The following is a 26837-nucleotide window of genomic DNA, read 5'->3' as shown; positions in this document are numbered from 1 at the left end:
TTGTATATATATATATATATATATATATATATATATATATATATATATATATATATATATATATATATATACACACACACACATATGCTTTGTCATTATTCGTCTTTGGTAATTGTTCTGACTGGATATTTGTCAGTAAATCTACACTAAAGAAGGAATCAGGAAAAATCCAGCTGTGATGCATTCACTGCCTACATGCCAAACTATCTTCATACTATTAGTATTTAAGAATTTTTTGAACATTACTCTACAATGCACAAATACTTATTTCTTACTTCTTGGAGCTGCCTCTGTCCCCATCCAAAATTTCATTTACTGTAATTTCATTTTTGCATATCGACACTTTCAGGTATCCTTTTGTTTGTTTTTTTGTGTGTGAACGCACTTAATACCCAAACCTTATTCAGAATGTGGTGTGGAATTTGGACAGATTTTTGAGAATGTCATGTTTATATTTCAAAAACAGTGTATATGAAGAGGGGATAATTTATTATGTTGCTGTGTAGGAAGCAGTGCATAGAGTCAGAGAAGCTCTTCCACTTCCTCAAAGACCTGGTGGAGCGAGCTACTTCTACAGCAGGCCAGAAGGACAACAGAGGCATGAGCATGTGGCCGTTATACAGGTAGAGATTTCTCATCAGTTGTTATAGTGTTTGGAAAGTTTAAACATCACAAACTGAGTGGTGAAAAGTGTAAATATGATGAATATTGTGTTACAGCATTTAGGCTTTTATCCAAGTTATCATCTTTTCAAAGAAGTGTAGTTTATTGGTATTTTTAGAAGCAATAAAAAAACCACGAGGTGTAAACTATGTTTTAAATGTTGCGTGTTTGCAACTTGTTCTAAATTTCACACGTTCACTTAAATCTGAAACTGAAAAAGATCTTTGTTTTATCTACACTAGAGCTGCAACGATTAATCGATTATTTTTCAACTATTAAATTAATCGGTAACTATTTTAATAATTGATTAATCATTTTGAGTCATTTTTTAAATAAATTAAATTCACTGATTCCAGCTTCTTAAAAGTGAATATTTTCTGGTTTCTTTATGACTCGATGACAGTAAACTGTATATTTTCTGGGTTGTGAACAAAACTAGACATGTGAGGACGTCATTGGTCTTTGGGAAACACTGACTGACATATTTCACCATTTTCTTGCACTTTATAGACCAAATAACTAATCTGTTAATTGAGAATATAATAACAGATTAATTGACAATAAAAATAATTGTTAGTTGAGGCGCTAATCTACAGTACATCTGCATTAGGGCTGTAATGTTTTTCATTTTGAGTTGAATAATCGTTTAGTCTAAGAAATGAATCTTCAAATTGCTTTTATATTGTTCGACCAACAGTCCGAGACCAAAAAAGATTTAATATATGACAAAGAAAAGTGGCAAATCATCAAATATTTGCTTAAAACAATGAATCGTTTCAGGTCTAACTTTTTATTTGACATGATGTTCTTTCCAGGAGCAGACGGCATGACTGTTCTGTTAAAAAACCCACTGAAGTGGTAGAAATGGCGCCACGATCGAGCCTCGACTCGCTGGACAACGACTCCAGCTCTGGTGTACGTATTCTACGACTGACAACACTTAACTCCCATTAATCCTCTGACAGGCAAACCAAACCAAAAACAAAGATGATTTTATTTTCTTGTATCGATATGTTTTTAGAGCCCGTTATATATATAAAAAGGTTCCACGCTCTCGCTCAGTCGCAACATGAGCTACTGTTTGTGTTGGTGATGAACGCTCAGCTAAAGGATGTAAGTTACAATAGCGACCCCATGAGGCAGTGATGTTTATTACAGTCCACAAAACAAACTCAACTGGGCTAAAACAAATAAAGTTCGTCTTGTGCCACCAGAGGAAAGATGTAAATCTAAAAAATATAAAGAGGCAGATTCCTCCCAGGTTTCATAACCTCACAAGTGTTTCACGTGACTGAACCTACACTTTCTTTCCAGGAGTCAGAGCTCTACATCTGCTTATGACTGTGAGCGACCAGAGGAATGTGCTGTCAACTTACAGCAGCATCATTTCATCATGTTGCTCTCTATTTAACGATTTACTAAGGGGGGGAAAAAACATTTAAGTTATATCATAGTTTAGACACTTGCCTGTTATTAGATTTGTTTTTTGAAAATGTTACATTTTGTAGTGAAGCCCTCTCCCTTTTTTGTTTGTCATACATATGTGTTAGGAGGACAAGAAGAATCTATGTTTACACTAAAGAAAATACTTAATATATAAATTGCTTCTTACTTCTAAAGGGTTTTGGTTGTTCAGGCTTTGCAGTTGAATTGAAAATATAATGTTATGCTCTCATCAGCTTATGTCAGTTTAAAAGAAAAAACAAAGTGCTTAATTTGCTGAATAGTGGCCTTTGTGGTTTCTGTTTTGAGCGTTAAATTTTTAAAGCACTTGTAAATTAACGTTTTAAAGACAGCAAACCTTTGCATATGAAATGTAATCAAACTGTAAATAAATACATTCATTTCCGCCTTCTGTGATTGACAAATTTAACGTGAAGAAGTTAAAAGATGTGCTCACATAAATAAAAACAAATCCAGAGTGTACAGGGATTGGTTTATTCACACCAGCTAATCTTTTTACATCGTGAAGGGATGAAATGATGAATAAATAGATGAATTTTGTTCTGAAAACTTTTACATTTTGAAGCCAAATATAGCAAAAACGTCTCTTAGCTTGCTACGCTAGCTACCCGCATAAGGAATGAAAACCTTTTTCATGTTTCAACATTTGTGCCAACATTCCTGCTTGAAGGTCCGAGCTGATCTGATCACACAGACAGACGCTGGGAGCTCAATGTGCATTAAATCAACTCTCAATGAAACAACTGAAAGTACAGTTCTGCTTAGCGATAAGCGACAGACTTCACGAGTAAAGGTTAAATCCAGTCCAGTAATCATTCCTCCGTCTGGCAGTTTGAAAAGAAACATGCATCTTCACTAGTTACACTTTAAAAGAGTAAAATAAGTAAAAAAACAAATCTTTTTTAAAAGCAACATAATATGTTCTCAAATAAAAGAAAAACAACCTTTATTTTAACTCTTGCAGTAATTACATATTTATAGAAGTGGAGGCCAATTTACATTAGTGGTTCAATGGATTCTTTTGCTTTATTCAACCGATTTTCCATCGAGAGTCCCAAAGGCACAGTCCATTTACACCTTTGAACAACCGACTCAATACTGACAGGGAGAAATCTAGATTTAAATATGTTCAGAAATTAAAACGTTACGCACAGAGACAGACTGGCCTCCCCTAGTTCATCTCTTTCTTAACTCGTTATGAGTTTGCAATGGGACATCTTGTGCCTGACAGATCGAAGGACAACAAGTTTAAAAATTCAGACGAGAAATGAAAACAGTACTACACTACACCATCTTCAGAAGAGCCGCGCGCCGTAGCCAAAAGTCTGTTTAATAGCTTCGAAGTAGTATCTCTTCCAGCCTTCTTTCGTCCGCTCCTCCTCGTTGTCCGGGACGCCTCGACACTCCACATTCAGCACAGTCTCGTTGCTCCGGTCCGACAACGTCATCGTGATGGTGGCGTAATGCTCTGTGAAGCAGAAACACAACCGCACTTCACCACCAGCAAGATAAACTATAAACCTTGTTAATGAAGAACAAGTAGAGGTGAATTATGACCCCAGAGCTGAGGCTAATTTTACATTTGTTATTTCTGAATAAAAAAATAAAAAAAAGTGACTGCAGCAGAGGACATTTCTTAGTTATTTCTTATCCGGTCATCTGCAGCAGAAGTACATTTTGTTGTCTTGTGGACAGAGTTAAAGGTTGTTGATACAAAATATTACTTTCCCAATAAATTATAGTCATAAAATGTCAAAGTATAAAGGAGTTACATCTCAAATGATCAGGTAAAGAGGTCTTTCATTCATATGTGATGTCTATTTAGTCTAAGCCAATGATTAAATTCCTGAATATTTTCAATAAAAGCAAGAAAATATTCATATTGGAGAAACTTTAACCACAGAAAATTTCCTTTTTACAAAATGAACCCTCCCATCCTGGTCACAAACTGTTTCAGACAGTCTCTCTACACATAGTTCTATTATTCTTTTATAACTTACATCCGTTTATTCCATATTTATATATTTTTACATTTATTTATGTAAACTGTTTGTCTACATGCTGCACCTTATCACCATAGCAAATTCTGTGTAAAATACAACTTGGCAATAAAGCTCTTTCTGATTCTGAAATAAACAGTTTCAGCAAATGTAGTTTATATAAAAATGTGATTAAAATGCAGAATGAATTTTCCAAACAAACAATGTATGGAAAATCTCAGTTTCAGGAAATAAAGTTTTACTGATTCACTGCTTAGCTCTTGCCAACGCTATTCCCTCTCTTCATTTACTCTTTAGCTCGCTCGACCACGGCTGCTCTCTCTGCATTGGGTCGACTCATTCTGCCTTTAAGTTGAGTGTTTGTAAAGATACTTACAAATTTAGTCCACATTATTATGACCGCCAGCCAAACACATTAAGCGTGTGTGAAAATGTGTGTTTGAAATATTTAAAATAACTATATAAATCAACATACCACAGGGCCAGTTGTTATACCTCCACTTCATAACTATTTTCTCATCAGGTACCTGGTGGAGAGAGAATTCATCCATTTCACGCACATGTACAAAAACCTACAAAAATCCTGATGTACATTTTGCTGATTTACACATGAATACATTCCAGATATTTTTATGGTTTAAGGGTTGAACGTCAGTCTTACCAGCTCTGTGAATTCACCAAAAACATTTCCGTCTAGCAGACGAAACTTTCCACCCTTCTCTCCGTCCACTATTGCTGGAGCATGTGTGAACGCCTGGACCATCTGCAGTTTGAACAGAGACAAACACTTTAACCAGACAGCCTAAATCAAATCTTTGTTGCATGCTTGTAACCTTCAAATGTGTATTTATTGATATTTATTCAGCTGTATGGCCTTTAAGTATAAAGTGAACATATGTTGAAAAGTGAACCAGAGCAGCTTAAGATACTGTGTGGATAAAAAATTAACACTCACCTCCTGGTTGAGGAAGACCCTGTAGAGATCAGCTGGTGAGGTGAGGAATGTTTCTTTCATGCTGAATTTACAGGTGGGGATCTTGACGCCGGTGTTGACTGGAACAGCTTTGCTGCTTGAGGAGGAAATCTGTTCCACACAACAAGAACAAAAGTCTGGTGAGGGGAGATCTGCTGCACTGCTACAGGAAAAACACAGGTGGTTTGTAACTGATGATATTCTAACAGTGAATAATTTAGGGACAAGAGCTTTGTCTGAAAATGTAGCCAATGGCTGGAGATTACTTGTAAGTGAGACACACGGCACAAACCTGAGTTTTATCCTGCTTGGCTTTGGACTGTGATGGGGACTGTAGCTTGGTCACACCGTTGGCTGTAGGCAGGATCATTCCCTGGGTGAATTCTGCAATACAACATTTTAAAAATGTACAAGTTAGATTCTAATAGATAATCGTTGAGTATTCGTGTCCTCAGTATTGTAAAAACAACTTCTACTATTCAATACGAAACAACATTGTCAGCAAAGTTACACAAGTTTAACATACCAATTCTCAAGTTATGTTGTCACTTTCTAAGAGAAAGTGGTGTTGGTTCTTTCGGTTTGAAACAAACATTTTATTATTCATATCGAGCAAATGTCTTTTTCATTGTATTTTGATTGTTTTTATGTGGGGTTGTTAAATTTCCCACATAAACTCAAAATCCTAAATATTCCTCCTCACCATGATTTACATTACATTTTTTCTGCAACACTGATAACTGATCCTGTGTTGTGAGTTTTGGACCCCTTTATTGTTTCATTTCAGATCACTGACAGGTTTCACGCACCTGTTTTTAAGAACCCAACGTAGCTCCCTAGGGCTTCACGGATTTTCTCTGCTCCTTTTGTCTTCATAAGGTTGACCAGTGGCGTATCAGGTTCATCTTTATTCAACGACACAGAAATCTGTACGAGTGTCACAGGAAGGGCGTCACCACACTGTTCCTACACCACTCAGTCAGAATCATTGTGCACAAGTTCTTTATTAAAACTCACATCAAGATCCTCCATGTCGTTCTCATCAGAAAGGTTTGGAACTTCAATTGTTCCTTTATATTTGACTCCTGCTTTCGACTTTCCTGGTAAAATGAAGAGAATACAGATGTCAGCAGAGATAAGAAACCTCTGTTTTATCAGCTGATAAGTTTGTCTTCTACTAACTGTCCTTTTCTATTTTAAGAAGCATTTGACTGTCAAAATGAGAAAGCTTTCGTGGCTTTACAGGAAAGAAGCACTACAGAAGGCAGGTGATTACGCTAAGTTAAGTTTCCCCTGGATTAATTCAGCGCTGATAGCGCCAAGGACAGTCACCACAACTGTTTGCAAACGTACGACCAATTTAATGCAGAAATATTTCACTAAATTCCTCCCAAGACAAAATCAACAGTAGCCTTAGTCCTCCACTTACCGGTCCAATCTGCTTTCAGGTTCCATTCATAAAAGAAAATAAGTTTCCCTTTGCGGTTGTTAATCGAGGCCTCGCCTTCCAACTTGCTGACTTCTGTCACCTCGCAGCTCCCCTCTTCGTTCTCCACGCTCACTCCAAGGACCAGGGATTTCAATTTGTCCGACGACCAGTTTGTTGCATCTCGTTCAGTCCTGAAAAGTCCGGCAGAGGCGGCAGCGATGAAACAACGCATATCCAAATGGGTAAATAACACAAATCTGCATATTCTATCTGTCTATCTATCCTGTTTAATGTGAGTATATTGCACAAGATGCATAGCTCAAACAGACACTGGTATGCTACTGACCAATTCATCTTTATGTCAGGCATATTCATATGAAGGATTCATCCCCTTACCAGTCAAGGACATTTTGCTCTTTAAACAACTAATGCATCCTTACAAATCGCTCTGGGTGAACTCAATTTGCACACATAACAAGCAGCTGTTCCCTTGACAGCAAGCTGCTGAAACAGAAAAACTATTTCTCAATCTATTTCACAGCAGCACTTTCTTGATAGTGAGGGATCACTGAGTAGATTCACTTGATAGGAACTTACTAATGACACAATGTCATATATCTAGAGCCCCTTCTTTGAGTCTTGGAACAACGCTTTAGATATGTCAGGAGAGGAAAGACATTTGTGAACTGAATCATGGAGGTGAATAAGGTTTCTTTTGTTACTACTACTTCGAGCTCACAAGATTTCAACAACTGATACACGATAAAAAAAATATATATATACTGGTTATAAGTAGGGCTCTATGCGTGTATAATAATCTGTAACTTTTTAGCCACATAAGCATGTTAATACACCTAAACACGTGTTGTAATAGCTAACAACCTCAATGCATGCATTAGAAACTAACGTTACAGCAGCTAGCTACTCGAGAAGCTAACCTGAAAACGATCATAAGATCCCCAAAATGTGATTCTTTACTTTAATAATACTCTGTATTTTACACCCAGAGATGTCTATGAACAACTGAACAACACTAATTGATCTACACAGGGGACCTAAATCCACAAAAAATAACAGTTGTGTCTTGTCACTGCGTTAAATAAGCGCTAACGTTAAATGTGTGCTGTTAGCATTAGCGGGCTAACTAGCCAGCCAGTGTCCTTTCATCTTTCTTACCAGTGCCAGTTGTTGACATTCGTCGCATCAGCTCTCTCCTCTACAATCCAACGAGGGTCTCCTTCTCCCCACTTCGCCATCTGACCAGCTAAATGTTTTTTTTTAAAAAGCTTTAATGTGTAACGCTGTGTGCGGAGAGCAGGTTTTGTTTGCCGGCGTCTGCCCGCTGCACGTTGTTTCTAGAAGCCTCTCGTAGCTCCTGCTGCTGGAGCTCTAGCGGTGCTCCTGCGTTTATGCGCCGAGTCACAGAAATTGCTGGAAACGGAACTTTGTGGAAAGAGGTATAAAAAAAAAAGAGTTCCCCCCCCCCTGGCGGAAGTTAATGTCTGAAGACTGGTTCCGCGTCATAGAGGAAGTCTAATGGAAAGAAACATATTAGCAGCAAATGTTTTCCCTTATTGGTATAACTTTACTTCAGACCTGGACTGGAAGAACATTTGGTGCTTACCTTCAAAACATTTAATTCTGTATAAGGTTAAGGAAGTGTCTTTTTCGATGTTGCATCATTATTGTCCCTTCAAGGTTATGACCAGGCCTACTAGTCGCAATTTAAAAGCTACTAGTACTTATTTATTAGTCACTAGTAATTATTCCACTATTTACTAGTAACAATTGATTAGATACTAGTAGATAATTTTTAGTTACTATTAACTAATTGCAGATTTTTGCCATTGAAATCAATGGGGCTCTGCAGTTCAGATATCACTTTTTCATTAGTTACAAGAAACTTTTCGAATATTTGCTTGTAACTATTTCCATTTTACTAGTATCTATTATTTAGATACTAGTACTTATTTCTGTAGTTACTAGTAACAGTTCCATTCTTTAATTTGAATTTAAATGTTACTATCAACAAGTAATTTTACTGGTCATTAATGATTGTAACCAAATAAAATGTACTAGTAAGAATGAAAATGAAAATGTTAGCAGCAGGGTGCGATTTGTGAAGAAAAAGCCCCCCATTTGAACTGTAGATTAATTGCAAAGTTTATAGGCTATTATTCGTGACTTGTAACTAATCAGATTGGGCCGTGGGCCGATGATTTACAAACAGACAGAGAGAATCAGAATCAGCTTTATTGCCAGGTATCTGTACACATACAAGGAATTTGACTTTGGACATTGCTCACAATGTGCTTAGAGAAGCAGCTAGATCAGAGCATCATTTTGAGATCAGTTGCATCACTAAGTAGGCTGGCATTGATCACCCTGAGGGCGGGATGAATTTTGTCCACACCGGGGATAAAAATTATTCAGAGGAGGCAGGGATATACTTAACGCAAATCTCACCCTGGTACTAGTATCTAAGTAATAGTTACTAGTAACTATTTGAATAGTTTCTAGTAACTAAGGAAAAGGTGATGTCTGAACTGCAGAGCCCCATAGAGTTCAATGACAAAAATGTACAAATTGTTACTAGTAACTATAAAATAGTTACTAGTATCTAATAAATAACTACAAGTAGTTTTTAAATAGCATCTAATAAGTTTTAAGGAATGAATACCATAAAGTGTGCAGTAACTATTTTTTATTTAATGGTAACAAATGGAATAGTTACTAATAAATAAGTACTGGTAACCTTTAGTAGTAATAGCGAGTAGTAAGTTTTAAGGAATTAAACTAAAGATAACAGCAACAGCTTGCCATACTATTTATTGTTTGTCTGTTTTTGTGTGTATTAGTCGTTCACCATGCTGTTTGTCAATAAAAGCTGACTTTTATCAGTAAAATGTCATTTTTCTTTCTCTAAAAGATGCATTCGAGGACAATACTCAGCAACACTTTAACAATAAAGTGCTTTATTTTTTGATGCTAATGCTGGTGTCTTTCTATAAAATAGATTTACTTGGTGAATGTAAAAGCTGAAATGATTAATGGATCAATCAATTAGTCCAATTTTGATAAACAATTAAAAATAATCAACCAAAACTGCAAGGTTGGATGCAACTTCAGCACAAATGTGAGGTTTTGCTGCTTGTCATTAAAACTTATTGAGTTTTGGACAGATGGTCGGACAAAACCAGGAATTTGAAGACGTCACCTTGGGCTTTGGGAAGTTGTTTTTTACTACTTTATAAACTAAATGAGTAATCAAAAAAGTATTTGATAGATTAATCAATAATGACAATAAACATTAGTTGTAGCTCTAAATTCATGATAGCTGTTTTACTGTTGTGGTGGCAGCCCGGCTGACGGTGAGTGTCCTGTTTTTTGTCCCTCCTTTTTATCAGTTATTCTGCTTTTTCCTTGGTTTTCTGTTCCCTGCCTGCCTCCCTGTGTTTTCTCCTCTGTGTGTGCTCTCTTTCCCTTTGCTCCTGAGCCCAGCCAACGACCCGCACCTGCACCTCATCAGCCACCTCGTCAGCCTGCCACACCTGCCAGTAGTCGACCTCATCCCTGCCTGTATTTCAACCCCGGTTCTCCACACCACTCTTGCTTGATCGTTGTTGCTCCATACCCGGTGCCACCTCTGTGTTCAGGCTTTCATGTTTCTTGTTTCCTCACATTTTCCCTGTGCTTTGTCTCTGTTATCGCTAATCCTGTCTCTCTGTCTGTTTCCCTCCCAGGTTCACTCACCCTCGTCCTCCGTTCAGTCGGCTGGGCTCATCCACGGGTCCTCTCCTCCTCGGACTTCCCCCATGGCGTTGTCCCTCGCTTCCTCGGCCCCAGTGTTCCCCGGCTCCCTGGTCCCAGTCTCCTCGGTTCCCTGTGCCTGTGTTTCCCCGGCATCCACCTCTCCCTCCAGTCCCTCTACCCCTTTTTCCCTCAATAAACCTCAGAACGTTGCATTTGGGTCCTCTCTGTCCCCACACCACACGTAACATTTACTTCCTGAAGTGTTTTGGAAACTACATATTGATGTTTTTTACCTAATAACATAAATATTAACAGGGGTTATAGAAGGTTACATGGTATAATACTCACTTACACTGTGCTTAATATCAGTATTTTCTCATTAGGATTGAAAATATACAGTACGTTTTCTTAAGTAAAAGGATCAGTGACTCAAGTTAAAATTACTCCATTGCAAGTAAGTGCAAAAGTATTAGCAGCAAAATACTTAAAGTATCAAAAGGTACTTGTATTATGCAAAATGACCCCTGTGAGTGTGATATGTTACTAAAAGTCTACATGCAACATTTTGTTGTAGCTGTTAATCTATATTATGCATTGTATTTTCAAAGCTCATCTCATAGTTTGAATGTAAAATCTTAATCTGCAAAGAATATAAAAAATCTAATAAACTAAAAAGTGCAATATTTCTCTCTGAAGATCTCACCTTGGGCTTTAGGAAACCGTGATCAGCAGTTTTAACACGTTTTATAGAAAAAAACGATTGATCAATAATGGAATTAATGGTCAGTTTCATCCCTCATTGACCTGCATAGAGCATTTACATGGCTCACAGTAAACGCATTCCTCCAACACGCAGAATTTACATATCACACAGTAAGCAGGAAATTGAAGGGACTGTGCTGTTTCAAACAGCCTTTCCCCCTCATACTGGGGTCCACTGCATACTCCACTGCTGACATGGGAAGGAAACATTTTACCATCTTTATTTCATTAACAGTGTTCAAAAGTGGTATTTCAGTCCCTTGCTGTGAGGTGAACAGAATCTGCAGGTGATTCTATGTACTGCATAACTGAGGCTTGTTTTACATCATTCCTGTCACTTAAGCTGATTTGATTGTCCCTTCCAGGTAATATATAGATAAGTACTGCACCTACGGGATCCCAGATCAGTGAAGAAGTCTAATCAGCTGCCTTTTTGGCTCAAGCCCAATCTTTCTAAAAAAAAAAAATGTATGAGTGTCAGTTTCTGAAAGACATCGTTAACAGGAAGGCAGACTAAACTAATTACCAAGAGCGAAAACAAAAAACCCTCCATGGCGGACGTAATAAGCATCACCAGCCCCGATAATTACTGATAATTGCACCAATCAGACTCGTAGGCAGTTATGTGTGGTGGCCCTGGCATCAGAGATAAGACTGAAGGTGGGTGATAAATGTGTCAGTGACTAATTTTGCAGAAGGGAAATTCAGAGAGAGATAAACATACTAGATTTTGATATTTAATTAAAATTGCTCTGAAACCCAACTATTAACTCCTTGACGCAGATTGTCACGAATTCGCATCATCCTCTTCCTTGCAGACTGCAAGCCAAGATAGCACATGGATTCCCCCAATGCCTGTTGGTGCATATTCAATACGTACCTAGGAACCTTTTGCAACCCCCGGTTTCTCGTTTATGCCTGTTGTCGCTAATTTGCATCATACCTACACATGCCTGAATTTATATCTTATTTTTTTATTGTAAAAAAATTCAGGCGTTAAGGGGTTAAGATGAATAAACATCATTCTAAGAACCTTAATATCTGGCGTTAAAAACATAATCAGCATCAAGATACGTATTGGATTCCAATTGCATTTACACTTGGTGTCTGATTACATTTTCTTATTTTCTGCAATCTCTAATAAGCAAAGTGAATAAATCACTGAAATAAATGTCCATTTATCTTTTATAGACTCTTTTGTATTAAAATTTGGAAGGATTATTCACCTTGTAATCAATACAAATCACTACTGAAAACTTTTGTGTAAATGTCTCTCAGTTTAAAGAAGACTAATCAGTGGAAATAAATTTAATGTACAATGTAATGTATTAAATTGTATTTATAAAGCCCAAAATCACGAATTACATATTTACCTCAAGGGGTTTTACAGTCTGTACAACACAAGCCACCTTACTCCTTACCATACGGAGATGGGAAAACTTCCACCAAAACGGATGAATGTGTGACTGTGAGCGATTTATTTGTTGATTTGTTGAATTTTTATTGTGCATCTCTCTAATCCTCTGTTTGTATCCCACAAGCACATGAATGTCCGATCTCTCGCGCTCTAGTTTCTACTCCTTCTCCTCTCTTTTCGCTCAGGTATCGGCCATCCTACGACCTCTCTCTCTCTCTTTTTCTCTGTCTGTGCCTCTCTTCAGATCTTTTGGATTTGGATCTTCGTCCTCTGGGAGATTCAGCCTCTCCTCTCGTCTGTCTCTCTCTCCCTCTGTGTGTTTGTTTCCTTTCTCCCATCTGTGTTGAACTTTCCCCCCTGTGTGCTTGTGTAGGTGGAGAGCAGGTCCTATGGCTCAGGCCTGTTGGGCAACAACAAAAGTTGCTCTGCATCCTCCCAGATCCATATTCTTCATATTGTATGTTTGTCATCTCTCAATAAGTCTGTCATCGTGAATGTACTGCATGTCTGTCCGTCATGGATGGGAACCCCTCCTCTGTTCCTCTTACTGAACATTTTTTACATTTACATTTATTCATTTAGCTGACGCTTTTATCCAAAGCGACTTACAATTGCTATACGTGTCAGAGGTCGCACACCTCTGGAGCAACTAGGGGTTAAGTCTCTTGCTCAGGGACACAATGGTGGATGTCTTACAGTGGGAACCCAGGTCTCCCACACCAAAGGCAAGCATCTTATCTATGCGCCATCACCACCCTGTTAAAAGTTTTTGGGGGGGCATTTTTTTCTCATCAGAATTGACGGTCTAATGACACAGAGGGTGTTGTCTGCTGTGTAGATTGTAATTTTGGCATTTGTGATATTGGGCTATGTTGAGATACAGCTATGACTTCAATTTCACATCTGTTCATGCAGCTATGATGGTGACGATGATGATGATGATGATATAGTTAATGACGCCACTGGTATTGGGTGTTACACTGTTTTATCTTGTAAATTTCTAAATGGCTAAAGACAGTGGGAGATGTACATTTGTTATTTTTTTGTGCTCTGTACATACAGCGATGCCTCCCTCTGTTACTCCTCTTGAAATTTCTCCCTTCTTTTCCCAAAGATTAAGATTTTTCTTGTTGAAGTTTTCGTTATTTGAAGCAGGGGTCTAAGAGTTTGGGGTGTCGTCCATGTTCTATAGATTATAAAGCCCTTTGAGGTAAATTTGTGATTTTAAGCTATATTAATACTACTTATGTGTAAATCATGGCCTACAGAGGGCCATCTTAAAGCCACAAATATTAAAACTCATGAAATATTTTACATTTACTAGCTACTTCACAAATTTGACACACGAATCATTTGATGAGCTTGTCAAACAGGATGCACTGTTACAGATTATGCAGCAGTATATGAAATTAGCCCCCACCTTCACAAACTACAACAATAATTCTTACTTTCACATTAATGCATTTGCAATAATAATCCATTATTGGATAATATATAATATCATAACACAGCATGTGGTCACAGCATTACAATAGGTAGTATTTTTACAGTGTGTCAATAATCTCAAAATACTCCATTACAAGTAAATGTCCTTCAAAAGTATTATCATCAAGATACACTTTAAGTATTAAAGGTAAAGTATTGCTGTCGGTGGTGATTTTATGTATAGTTTTACTGGTTTAGTCAAGTGGTTCACTGGGAGAGGAAAGAAGAAACCAGTTGAACGGTTATTTAAATGAAACCAGAGGTTTAAAGGGGGAAATCCCTCTCAACTCACAGACACCTGAAACATGAAGGGGCCCCAACTTGACACTGTTTTTTGAAAGAGGTCACAAGCCTTGTCTTAAAAATTCTTCTGTTTATGTTTATGACTTGACTATTACGATGTAGCTATCTGTCCATGCAACTGCAATGATGATGACGATTTCTAGGTGTAAATGTCTGTTTGCCATGCCACTAAAGCCTCTTTTGAATTTATTTATTTATTTTTATGAAAATATCTTAATCTGAATAAAGAAACAAAAAATAAACTTGTAAAAGAAAACTGTCAGATAAATTGCAGAGGAGTATAATATATCAGTAGGAGATGTAGAATATAAATGAGAAAATGTAAATACTCAAAACTCAAAATTGTGCTTCAGTGCAGTACTTGTATAAATGTTTCCACCCCTGGGTACTGCTATTTTTTAAATGTATGTGAATAATCTGAATTCCTCCACCCTTAATTATCTGTTTTTCTTTGATTAATGCAGTGTAAATGCAGAACAAATATCCAAGAATAACGTGATCTTTTTATTTCTTGTTCTTGCTGCCAACCTCCGGCTTTTCACTTGTTAGTCAAATAAAGCATTAGGAGAAAGAGAGAGAGAGAACCAGGGAGAAATCATTAGAAAGGAATCCCAGATATATAGCTGGCTTTTGTCATCTGCCCTCCTCTGTCTCTCTTCCTGAGGTTTCTAACATTTTTTCCCTGTTAAACTTAATTTTGGGGCAGTCTTAGGACAGAGGGTGTCGTGTGCTGTACAGATTGTAAAGAAGCCCCTGGAGTGAAATTTGTGATATTGGGCTATATAAATAAAACTGACTTGACTTGACTATTAAGATGCAGGTATGTCAATTTCATCTGTTCAGCTATGATGATAATGTTAATGATGCCCTTGGTATTACTGGAGGTTACACTGTTTTATCTGAAATCTCTGAATGGCTTGTAAAAAGATAAATGCACCGGAGTAAAAAGTACAATAGGCTTATATCAGTGGGAGATGTAATGGAGTATAAGTAGGAAATTGTAAATACTAGTACTTGAGTGAATGTATCCACGTTTGGGTACTGCAATTTTTACTTAATAATCTGAATTCCTCCACCACTAATACTAATCTGTTTGTTTTGCTTTGTAGCCTAAATGCAGAACGAATATCCAAGAACAGCATGTGATGTTTTTATTTCATGTTCCTCGCTGTCAAACACAGGCTATTCAATTGTTTTGTCAAATATAAAGCATTAGGAGAAAGAGAGAGAGAGAACCAGGGAGAAATCATTAGAGAGGAATCCCAGGCATATGGCTGGCTTTTGTCGGCTCCCCTCCCCCTCCCTTCCTTCCCTCCTGCCGTCCGCTCCGCAGCAGCAGGACAGAGGTAGTTCAGTTTTTGAAGCCGTGGCATGAATGATCTCATCTGAACCTGATCTCCGCTTTCCCTGCCGTCGATCCTATGACCGAGACGGGAATAAAATAACACAAACACGAGGTGAGTCCGGCTACCCGCAGATAGTCGCTTTAACCAGGCACCCGGGTCGCCGTTTGTTGTTTTTTGGAACTTAACAGCCAAGCGGCGGCGAAAAAACTCTTGTTTTTTGGGGCTAGAAAGGAGGAAGGACCGGGGAGGACGTGTGGGTGGGCGCTTTTGGCTAATTAGCTTGCTAGCATTATATTTTTATGTGTGTGTGTGTTGATGAGTTAAGAGGAAATAACCAAAAATGAAACTGAGAGAAATGCCAAGCGTTTGTTTGTTTGTTTGTTTGTTTTTGTTTAAATATCACGGAGTTTATTTCCGTTTCACTGAACACCTTTAGCTCAGTTAGCTTTAGCTCGGCGCTCGAAAGCGTAAAGTCAGAGCCGTAACGTTAGCTTAGCTAGCCGGCTAACTGTTAGCTACTAGCGCAAAATGGCCTCATTGTCGCTCGGTAGCTGTGATGCTGAAAAGACAAAGCATGCGGCAGTCACGGCCAGCAGCTCCGATCCGCTTTCCACAGCGGCCCCTCCGGCTTTATCACGGCGGCTGATAGCGGTTATGTTGTGGTTTTTAATGCGGGAACAGGGGAATGAATGCCGCCGTGTTTATAAGTTTATTTATTAATTTAGCACGGCGCGCTGTGAAAGTACTGGTTTTCAGTGTGCAGTGGGGGATGGGTCCATGCTAGGAGCCATTGACGTAAAGCGAGCCTGCATTTTGTTTGGCTCCTAGCATAATACAAACACAAGAGCTCAGTTTAGTAGTATTGTTTCACCCAACACTGTATTTAGCGGAGCAGTCTGGCACACAAACACAAGAATCAGATATCAACATCACGCGGTTTTTTTTTTATACCTCAAAAACTGTTGGCGTCATTTCAACGAGGGGATTTTTTGCTCTACATTACTCATTTCCTGATAGCTGCTATACATGTTTTTGAACATCATATGTCTCAGCATTTTCTTGTTAAATCTTGTGTGACAGAACTAACATAAGGACTAAAGAACATAACAAGAATGTGTCTAGGTGCAAATGAAAGGGATGTTTGTCATTTTTATTGTATTGGAAATGATCTACATGTCAGTCACTACAATTAAGCATCTGTAGCAGACAAAAAATATGTCTTAATGTGTGTATATATATATATATCTACAAGTGCATGCTAGCAGCATTATTAATGCTGGTTGCATAGACTAGCACAATAACCATGCAAAATTCAAGTTTAAATGATTAAAAATTAAATTGAAACTGTCAGAATTTTTTGGAGGTAATTGTGTCTATCAGTTTGGGGAACTTTATTATTATTTATTCTAGTGCTATTAGAATCTGAGATTCTGGTAATTAATATATCCTTAATCATCGTTTCCTTTTATAGCCTGTAGGTCTGATGTTTTTGTATCAGTTGTACAATGTATGTTTGTTTGCTACGGGTGCAAGATCAGAAAGATCGAGATATAGGTTCTATTTTTACAATAAAGAAAATACATAGAACAAAATATTGGCTATTAATCTGTAGATTTATTATACAATTAATTTCCAAGTAGAATCCTTGAGATTTGACCTCAAAATGCTAAACTATAGGGTGTTCAAAAACCAGATTTATCAATATATGTCATTACCAAAACTGTCTTAATTCTCTTTGCAGTGTGCTCTCTCTCAGGTTGTAACTCTTCCTGCTTGTAAATCATTTTCTGTGACCCTTTTTTTTTTTTTAATACACATTGTTGTTTTCCTTTAGGGAGCTAGTCCTCTTTCGTGTCTCTTGTTTAACAGGGGCCAGCCACAAATGCACTAGACAAGAAGACAACATATGTCCATAATTGTTTTCTAAATCTTTGTATTTTAGATCTTCATTTACCTTCTTAAATGACATTTTCTTCCTATTTTGTCCACTGTCAGGAAATGTAATTCTGTATGCAAGCGAGGACTGAAAGATCTTGACATTAGATTCACTTCTCTCTTTTTTTTGTCGGTATGGGTTATAACTTTTTAAGAATATGGTGCTGATTCCAGATATTTCCTCAGATCAATCAGGTGTAGAAACAATTTAATCTCCTTTTCTCATTTTATGTCAGGTTTTCATGTGTGTAAAGAAGCACAGTACCTCCCTCTGTTGAAGGTTGAAGGAAAGGAGCGTTTGCAATCAATTTCTAATTAGAAATCACCCAATTTTTTGGATTACATGTTTGATTATATGTTGATTAAATGTAAAATGTTAAATTATGTTTTTGTCGTCCCAGTTTTTGGCTGTAAAATCTTGCACACCACCCCTGAGTGTTACACTGTGTTAACTGTAAGATGGTATGTAATTAGCACAGATCCTAGGACCTTAGTTTGCCCTGGTATCCTAAGATGAAATTTTTAAGAAAAACAAATTCTGCTTCGTTGGTGCGGAGATAAATTGTGACAATAACAGCAGTGTGTAGTGCATTTAGTTTCATCTTGGTTTCCACTGAAAAGTGCGCAGTTTTTTGTAAAATTGTTAACAACTCTTTGCTTTTCTATTCTGTAAACCTTAATCCTATGCTTTTACAGTCCAGCATGTATCAATACTATTTTCTTTGTACCCCTGGTTTTTACTTTTTGTGATTATTTTGTAAAAAAAAAAGTATCACAAATAGAAATTTGAAGCAAGTGGATTCACCCAAATGCCCTGCCCACAGGTTTTTACACAGAGGAGACAAAGCTGGACACGGCACACTATTTTTCTGTCTGATTAAAAATGAAATGCCACAGGCTGCTGTTCAGAGCTCAGTCCTCCTTATATACTTGCATCCCGTTTATTTTGGGGAGTCAGAGGGCCTTTAATGTTGGCAGGAGTGTTGTTTTGTTCCTGTAAGACATCTGTGTGTTCCAAACGGTGTGTAATAAGGAAGTTGACTCTACTTTTCTTCCCCTCCCTCAGTGAAGAGAAAGTGAAAATCTTGTTCTACTAGTTTGAAGAGTATCGTGTGTGTAGACCTGGAAACCTGATATCCCATGTAAATATTAGTGGTTCATGGTGGTATATTGTATTGTGAATATTGTAAATGCAATTATTTTCCATATTCCTATAACTTTTACCCCTTAAAAGCACCTTATTGATTGGGATATTTTCTTGATCACAGGTGGCAGTGGGAAAGAATCTAAGTGCACCGATCATGTAACTTGAGTGCTGTTTTTGTTTTCTGACAAAGGTCTCTATAGTCTGTGCTTACTTTGATGCATCGTCGGCATTTAGTTGGTAACCATGCTATTTTCGGTGGCTCAGTGGTCTGTTAAAAGTGTGGTTGTTCCGCCCAGCAGGAGTCTTGCTTCAGACTGGCCTAAAATGGGCAGAAATGGTGCTGAACAAAAGCTGCTTGTCGCTCGTACAAAAGTACTTGAAGCGTTGCAGCCGGGACCAAGCTGCATTGCTATTGCCTGTGCCTCTCAACAGGAAAGGTATAGCAAACTTTAAGAAAAAGACTACAACAAACAATGTACTGTTTACTGTAGTTCATAAAGAGTTTAAACCTGTAGAGTTTATTGATAAAGTCACAGCTGCTGTTGAGCAGATCATAGCCCTAGCTCCCTCATGTCCATACACAAATACTACACCACATAGCTTTATTACATCACACATTTACATAATTAATTACATGGCACTTATTCTTTCCACTATGTTCTTAGCTAGTGAAATTCAGTAGACATTTTGTGTCAGTTTGATAAATTAGTTCAGAAAAGTGTTGGTGTTGATGTCTGACTGTGATTCTCTCTCCTTGCCATCGCCACAGAGAAACAACATGTTCCCGAAGGGCACCAAGCGTAAGTTCTCAGACTCCGGGGAGGAGCCAGTCCCCAGTAGTGACCAGGGCCCAGCAGCTTCATCTGCGATGGCTCGGACGCTGACGTCCTCTTATAGCCTCCAGCGGCAGTCGCTGCTTGACATGTCGCTGATCAAGCTGCAGCTCTGCCACATGCTGGTGGAGCCAAACCTGTGTCGTTCGGTGCTTATTGCTAACACGGTACGGCAGATCCAGGAGGAGATGACCCAGGACGGCACCTGGCAGATAATGACCCAGGCCCTGGCAGCTGCCCAGTGTCCCGCCGACCGCCTGGTAGCCACTGAGGTGCTATGCCGGCAGACGGACCCAGCAGCTCAGGCTGGGCAGAGCCCGAAACCCTTCTCAGTGGTTGATCTGGAAGAAGGCTACCACGCTGAGGAGGTGGTGATGGAGGGGGACGTGGAGACAGAGGTCACAATGTCCACTTTGTCGCCTGTCTCTCCACAGCTGTCCTCTGCTTCCTACCTGGCAGGTCCCTTTGGCATGGGACCCTGCTGGGAGGAGGAAGAGGAAGACGGTGAGTGCGAGGAGGATGAAGAGGAGGATAGCGAGGAGTGTGTGTCGGAGGGAGAGGAGGCAGACCGGGACCACCTGAGTGCAGACTCCAGGACAGGGGAGCAGGTTTTTGGGACATTTGAGATCAAGCACCCGGCGCCGCCCCCTGACCCTGCACTCGAGGAACTGTTTTCAGATGTGGACCCGTCATACTATGACCTCGATACAGTGCTGACAGGCATGCAGAGCGCCCCAAAGATGGGGCCTTACGATCTGCTGGAGAGCCTTTCTTCTCACGGGCCGACGGCCCTGAGCTCCAGCTCAAGTTGCAGGTCAGACCTGAACGAACTGGACCACATCATGGAGATCATAGTGGGATCCTGAAACTCAGAACATTCCTCTGGCCTGTACTGATCCCTCAGACTCTTTACAGACTATGCACAGTTCACATGTGCATGTTCTGTATGTGGTATTGTTGTTACACATGGACATTATTGGCGGTTTTGGTACAAGGTGGGAAATTAACAGCAAGCCAAATAGATTTTGGGTATTGGCTGTTAGAGTTATAGTTAGTCTGCTCTAACGCCACTTAGGGACGTCGGCAGCTGCTGTTGGGACATTCATCTTTTATATAAAAAATGTAATTGGCAGTTAAAGTAGTAAAGGGTTAAATTGATGATTTTTTTTGGGATTCTCATGCCACCCTGGCCTGTGGACAAAGCAGTTAGTGTCCTACTTTGTTGATGAAATCCAAAACTTGACAATATCTTGTGAGAGGGCAAAGATAATTACCTATACCATGATGCATTCTTATTTACGTACTTTTCATGTTTACGTCTGTCATACATTCTGTCATACTAGCTCCTTCTGGTCGTATTCTTCTCTGCCATTTTGTCCATTTCTATTTATTGTTACATGGACTGAGGAACAATTCACCACACTACATGCATCAGAAACCAGAACAAATTGTAAATCCAAATCTATGAATCAATGCATATTTTCCTAAAGATCTGAGCAATTATGAATGGAATATATGTATATGTACGTATGTGTATATAGAAATATATTTTTTGCATTATACAGCTGGGGGATTTTGCAAGTATCATTTGATATTATTATTATTTTTCCCTCCCAAGCGGTTTTTAAGATTTTAATGTAGCCAGACTCGAGACAGTGTCTTCCCATGGTTTGGTATAACAAGTCGACTGTAACAGGTGTCAGGACCGCCATTGTTACACTGTATAGGCGCTGTTCTTTCATTTCTCAAAGCTTTATGCAGGGCAGGGAAGTTACTGCCAGCCACAAACCACACGCTGGTTTAGATTTGACTGTTTCTGGTAAGTTTTCCGTATCCAGTGGACAAATTTAAGTAAGTCCCCTGACCTGCTTCTCACACAGATCTAAAAACAATAACTGCTTTACCTAAAGCATTTGGAGAAACCACGGGGTGATAACTGCATCAAGAAGCCATATTTCTTTCTCTCATTTGTTTGTACAACAAATGGGGAATTCTGTGTGTTAACCCAATCTAATTTATTGTTTTATTTATTGTATTTATTATATCTAGGTACAGACATGCCACATTGACTTATCAAATCAACCATGAGGCCCGATAAAATTTATCCAAATTTTGCCCTCCCGTTTTTAAATGCAGTACCTATTTATTCCTCACATTTTATTATTAGTAATAATAATAATAACCGGTTTACTATTCAAATCACTATGCAGCTCTGTCATAAGTGTTTCAAAATGATTGTATATGACTCAAATGTCCTTTAATTCCTTTTATGCAAACAGTTGCCTTTCTCCTAAAGATGTGGAAAATCAAATGCATTTTTCAAAATTTTATCATCGTGATGAAGAGATTTAACTCAGGCAAACAAAATGTATTGACAAAAATACAGTATTACGACACGCTTAATACCTTACCACAACACTCCTGAAGGATGTCATTCTGGTCTGAATGGGAGCTAGAACTTCAAAGACTAATTACCGTTGTAAAATGTATGCATTTTTTTATATTAAGGAAAAAACATTGTAGCATCTTTGTAAATATTTTTATAATAAAAGGTGCAACTATTGATTGTGTGGTGTGGGTTGGATCAGTTATTATTGTTGTTATAGTATACTTTTCTACAGAGGCTTGTTCACTTTTTTAGACCTTTGGCTGAAGGAATAAGGCTGGTAAAATACAATATATATATTTCTTATGTTCAATAATACCAATGAGAAGACCAAAACCAACTTTGTTACATTCTTCATACTGAAGACAAATCTTTTAAAACGGGTCACAAATATTTAATAAACTGAACCTGAAACAGCTGGGCGCTGTAGTTTTAATCAAATGTTAGTCAAACGGGAGTAAATAGTGCATTTGCTTGGGACTCTTTTCAGCCACAGAAAGTATTTCCAGTTTAGAGTCACAAAGATATGCATGTAAATATACAAATACACTACAGTGCCCATGTGTACCTGTGATTTGATGTGTTTTTAAATAATCTTCGGACAACAATGGAAATCTCTGGCACAGAGAATTAAGCTTTGGATACACAACACGTTTTTGTAGGATCACGATGTTAAGTTTAGTTAGGGCCCGAGCATGAAGCATGCGAGGTCCCTATTGAAACTGAAGGGATTTTTTTTTCTTTTCTGCAAAGTAAACTCAGTTTTAGGGACCTAAACATGCTCAAAAACTCATCAAACTTTGCACATAATTGAGGCGCGGCGGAAAATTTTGTATTTTATGGGTCTTGCACATGGGTGTGACAAAATGGCTCGGTAGCGCCCCCAGGAAGGCAGACATTTTGTATGATTTACACATACCATACTTTAATGAACTCCTCCTAGGGATTTAGTCCGATCAACTTCAGAATTGTGCTGTGCATTCTAAAGGCATTGACGATGAAAAGTTGTGAGTTTTTGTTGATGGGCTTGTCCGTGGCGTGGCGTCGAACATCAACGGTTCGTCATAAAACAGGAAGTTATGTGACTTAAGTGTACATGCTCCGATCTTCAACAAACTTTACATGGTCGATAACAGTCCTGTCCTGAACACATCTACATGAAAATATTCCCTCAATGTCATTGTGCCACCCACTGGTAAAAGGAAGTAAGCTGTTTCTGACAAAACGTGGCCGCCTCACACCTCGATGCGCTACCCATGCGAGGGCCCGCCATACGCTGCTTGCAGCTTTAATCTTTTCATTGTATTTGAAGACTTTAAAAATATATCAGACTTAAATGTGTTCTTTCTATATTGTAGTTTCTAGTGGAGACTGCTCGGATGCAAGCATTTGATGGTTACGACTCATTCAGAGCAACAGAGCACTGACCGATGCTACTTTTTGGAACTGGATTAGAGTAAATGGGCACTTGTGTGGCTGGAAATTGTACAAAACATCACCTACTCCAACTTTTAAGTGTCTGTTCTACACCAAGACACTAAACTGTTCAATCATTCCTGCATCAGGGAACTATCAGTGTGTAGAGAGGAAATAATTTAAAACTAAATCATTATTCAGATCAGAAAATCCCTCAATGTCATCAAATTATAAGTAATGAAATTAATGCTGCAACTGAGCTCAAATCCTGCAGAATCTGTCCTCAGAATGAATTTCCACTCGGGAGCTGCCAAGATCAGCAACGTGTTACAATAGATTCAACAGAGCAGGACTATTGTCTGTTTGCATACAGCTGACCTGTTCACAGTGGAATTAGGGATTTTCTATTTCAATGAATGCTATTTTTGTCTACTGAAGAGACATACTTTTTTTAAACATGCAGCAGTTAAATAAAAATCTCAAAATATTGATTAAAACTATCACAAGGTAGACTATGTGTTCATAAAATGACTAAAAGCTTACTCTGCATACTGGCCTGCTGCCTAGTCTGGCCTATAGTTAAAGATTAATGGCCTCTCCGTGACTCAGCAAAAGGCCTGCCTGAGGAAAAACCAAGTCATCAGAGAAAGAGAGTATTGTGTCTTAAAAAGCAGCACAGGAGAAAATGTAAATGCGATGCAGAAAATACATGCAGTTGTTTCAAAGACGCACAAGAAATTAAGTTTACACCATGTGATGTTAATGTTGTTAACTACTGGCGTGTCTGGAAGCAATTACTCTAATCTTCGATATCATATATAACCTACTATACCTATAAAACGTGTTTTCTGCTGTCAGAGGATTGCACCACCTTTAAAAACGTGAGTGGGTTCAGGGTTAATAAGTGCCAACAGGCCACATGTCTCATGCTGCCTTCAGGTGCTTCTCAAAAACAGGTTATCTGGAGCCACCACAAACCATTTCTCACAAATTCAAGTACAACATTTTGGTTGGACATAATAACAAAATTTACCCCATAGCTACTTAAATTCTGTGTTTGGGTAATAGAGATTAACTACTTTAAATAAAGTACCATAAAAACAATTTACAACCAAAAATATTTTACAACAAACCCTAATTATCCCCTGCATGCATAAAGATAATTATTTACTTACTTGATCTTGTAGTTTTTTGACATTTTGGATCTTTTGACTCACAAGCATATGAGCATTTTGGGATTTGAGGTGGATCATAAGTCATAAAAACACGTCAAAATGTAGGTCAGCAACAATAAATTCAATAATTTCCTAATGTTAAATATTTACTTTCTGATCAGAAGAAGAAAACCAGGAAAGAAGAAGAAGTGTAGCTGAGACAGCTTCAGGAGGAAGAGTTTCCTTATTTGGTGTTTGCCTTCCACGTCTTTCCAGTCACGTTCTCCCCACTTCCCTCTGAGTCATCTGGCCCTTTAAAATGCTGTGTTCAGGTGCCTGCTACAACTTTCTCGGTACAGATATTGATTTCCTTAATACTAAATAATTTTGACATCCATCGTTATTTCAACATATTGTATTTGAATCTGTGATACTCAAACTCACATGACAACATGACAACTTTTTAATCAAGGTGTGATGAGATTTAAAAAAACAGGTTTATAAGCGGGGAAAATGTAGAATCCCTGCCTTACTGTAACTTTTAAAAAGTTAGAGTTAAGAAAGAGAGTTATTAACAAAATGCATCATGATCATTCGCTGCCCCCCTTATTGTCACATATTTTTATATTCCTGGAATATCATAAGCAACAAACCCAGAGTGCTTTTTGTTCAAGAAGTTGAAAAGGACAGTGGTTTGAGTAACTACAGTGTTTTTAAATATGTAATCCCGTCTATCCTGTTTTTGCTCCACTACATTTATTTGACAGATACTATTTACCTAAGATTAACAAATAGAGCAAATAAAATTAGCTCTACCTTGACCAGCTACAACATTTTAATGCTTCTTACATGCTATCACATTATAACAACACTGGCCAAGGGCCATTTTACTGCGTCATGAGTACTTTTACTTTTGACATGGTACGTTTTGCCGATAATATTGAACTTTTACTAGTTTAATATTAAAGTTTAGTAAAGATTCTGACTACTTCTTCCAACACTGTCAAACATAGTGGTCCCTGTAGTGATGTAGGCTACAAGTATGAAGGAAGTTGTCAGTTTCAGTTTAAGTGTCTCTTGTATTTAGCACTATGATCAGTATTTTCATACTTTATCACTTGTTTGGCCAAATAGATCTGTCATCAGTGGTGGAATATAACTAATTACATATGGTCAACTACTGACCACCACTGTCATTTAATCCAGAGATGGAGGGTTTTTTGGGGACCTGGATGATTGTGCAGCATTTGAAGCAGGAGGGAACTTCACACAGCTCCAGTGATCTGTTGAAGATCTGTGTGAAGATGGGGGCCAACTCGTCTGCACAGATTTTCAGGCAGGATGGAGACACACCGTCTGGGCCAGGAGCCTTCCTGATCTTCTGTCTCTGGAAGAGCTGGCGCACATCCTCTTCACAGATCGTGAGTGCAGGTGAGGGGTCGGTGAGGGGGTTGAGGAAGGTGACTGTTTGAAGATGGTTTTGGAGCGGGGGAGAGGTGTGACTGTGGGCTCTCAAACCTACAATAGAAACCATTCAGCCGAGTTGGGGGATGGTCTCCTGTAGTTAGTGAATGTCTGCAGACTTCTCCACACTTACGCAGGGTCGCTGGTTGTGAACCTGTTTCCTAGCTTTTCAGCATAGCGCCTCTTTGCTGCTTTGATCTCTTTAAGTGTAATTTATAGTTCTGCGTCGAATCGACTGCGTAGGCTACAGAACGGACCGCAACACAGGTGTTTGTTTTTATATTAACAACGGTTGGTGTAGCGACTTTACAGTGATTCAGCAGCACTCTTCTCCTAATCTGGAATTTCTTATCATTAACTGTAAACTGTTTTACTCCCCCCCTGAGTTTGCTTCATTCACTCTGGTCGGTGTTTACATTCCGCCCCAGGCCAACGTTCAGGACTCACTGCGCGTGCTGGCCGACCAGATACTGTGTGTGGGAGCAGACAAACTAAAGCTCTGTAAACCTGTAGTGAGGACATGAAAGACGTGGACTAGTGAAGCTATTGAGGATCTTCAGGCGTGGTTGGACTGCACTGACTGGGACGTTTTCAAGAAGGCTACCAACGATCTGGATGAGTTTACAGAGTCTGTGGCGTCCTACATCAGCTTCTGTGAGTACACATGTATACCAACACGCACCAGAGTGAGTTATAACAATGACAAACCCTGGTTTACAGCTAAACTCAGACAGCTAAGGTTGGAAAAGGAGGAGGCATTTAGAAGTGGTGACAGGGCCGGGTGCAGGGCGTTAAAGTACAGGTTTAGCAAGGAGGTGCGAGAAGCTAAACAACTGTACTCAACTGAAACTAAAGAACCAGTTCTCTGCAAACGACACCCCTTCTGTCTGGGGGGGGGGGGGGGGTT

The 26837-nt window shown here is 38.7% G+C and overlaps 3 protein-coding genes across 5 annotated transcripts in view; 2 read left to right on the top strand and 1 right to left on the bottom strand.

Moving 5' to 3' along the window:
* The window catches only part of LOC123978491 (dr1-associated corepressor), a 23465-nt gene extending 20878 nt beyond the window's left edge, over window positions 1-2587 (top strand). For both annotated transcript variants that reach the window (XM_046061726.1, XM_046061727.1), the window contains exons 4-6: window positions 507-623; window positions 1479-1578; window positions 1978-2587. In XM_046061726.1, the coding sequence (XP_045917682.1) occupies window positions 507-623; window positions 1479-1578; window positions 1978-2004 (244 nt within the window). In that variant the 3' untranslated portion in view covers window positions 2005-2587. The remainder of the gene's footprint in view (window positions 1-506; window positions 624-1478; window positions 1579-1977) is intronic.
* Window positions 2581-7951, bottom strand: LOC123978487 (activator of 90 kDa heat shock protein ATPase homolog 1-like). The gene is made up of 9 exons (XM_046061722.1): window positions 7706-7951; window positions 6530-6720; window positions 6118-6200; window positions 5910-6027; window positions 5393-5484; window positions 5083-5211; window positions 4789-4890; window positions 4603-4654; window positions 2581-3595 (listed from the first exon to the last, which is right to left on the bottom strand). Exons 1-9 carry the CDS (start codon window positions 7783-7785, stop codon window positions 3423-3425), a joined length of 1020 nt encoding a protein of 339 aa, XP_045917678.1. The 5' UTR covers window positions 7786-7951; the 3' UTR covers window positions 2581-3422.
* Window positions 7952-15515: 7564 nt separating this feature from the next.
* Window positions 15516-22073, top strand: cdca4 (cell division cycle associated 4). Of its 2 annotated transcripts, XM_046061724.1 has the most exons (3): window positions 15516-15706; window positions 18977-19114; window positions 19447-22073. In XM_046061724.1, exon 3 carries the CDS (start codon window positions 19456-19458, stop codon window positions 20374-20376), a length of 921 nt encoding a protein of 306 aa, XP_045917680.1. In that variant the 5' UTR covers window positions 15516-15706; window positions 18977-19114; window positions 19447-19455; the 3' UTR covers window positions 20377-22073. The 2 variants fall into 2 exon arrangements, with proteins under 2 accessions (XP_045917680.1, XP_045917679.1); XM_046061723.1 differs by lacking the exon at window positions 18977-19114.
* Window positions 22074-26837: the final 4764 nt, after the last annotated feature.

Source organism: Micropterus dolomieu, linkage group LG11 (assembly GCF_021292245.1).
Source record: "Micropterus dolomieu isolate WLL.071019.BEF.003 ecotype Adirondacks linkage group LG11, ASM2129224v1, whole genome shotgun sequence".
In the NCBI taxonomy this organism is placed as follows: Eukaryota; Metazoa; Chordata; class Actinopteri; order Centrarchiformes; family Centrarchidae; genus Micropterus; species Micropterus dolomieu.
The sequence above is the reverse complement of the archived record's forward strand: the minus strand, read 5'-3'. Positions and strand labels throughout refer to the sequence as shown.

Excerpts from the sequence above, each read along its gene's own strand:
- LOC123978487 (XM_046061722.1), bottom strand. The coding sequence starts at position 7,785 with ATGGCGAAGTGGGGAGAAGGAGACCCTCGTTGGATTGTAGAGGAGAGA. Across the intron at positions 6,201-6,529 it reads CCTGAAAGCAGATTGGACCG|GAAAGTCGAAAGCAGGAGTC; the intron begins GTAAGTGGAGGA and ends TCATTTTACCAG. Across the intron at positions 4,891-5,082 it reads GGGTCTTCCTCAACCAGGAG|ATGGTCCAGGCGTTCACACA; the intron begins GTGAGTGTTAAT and ends TTCAAACTGCAG.
- cdca4 (XM_046061723.1), top strand. The coding sequence starts at position 19,456 with ATGTTCCCGAAGGGCACCAAGCGTAAGTTCTCAGACTCCGGGGAGGAG.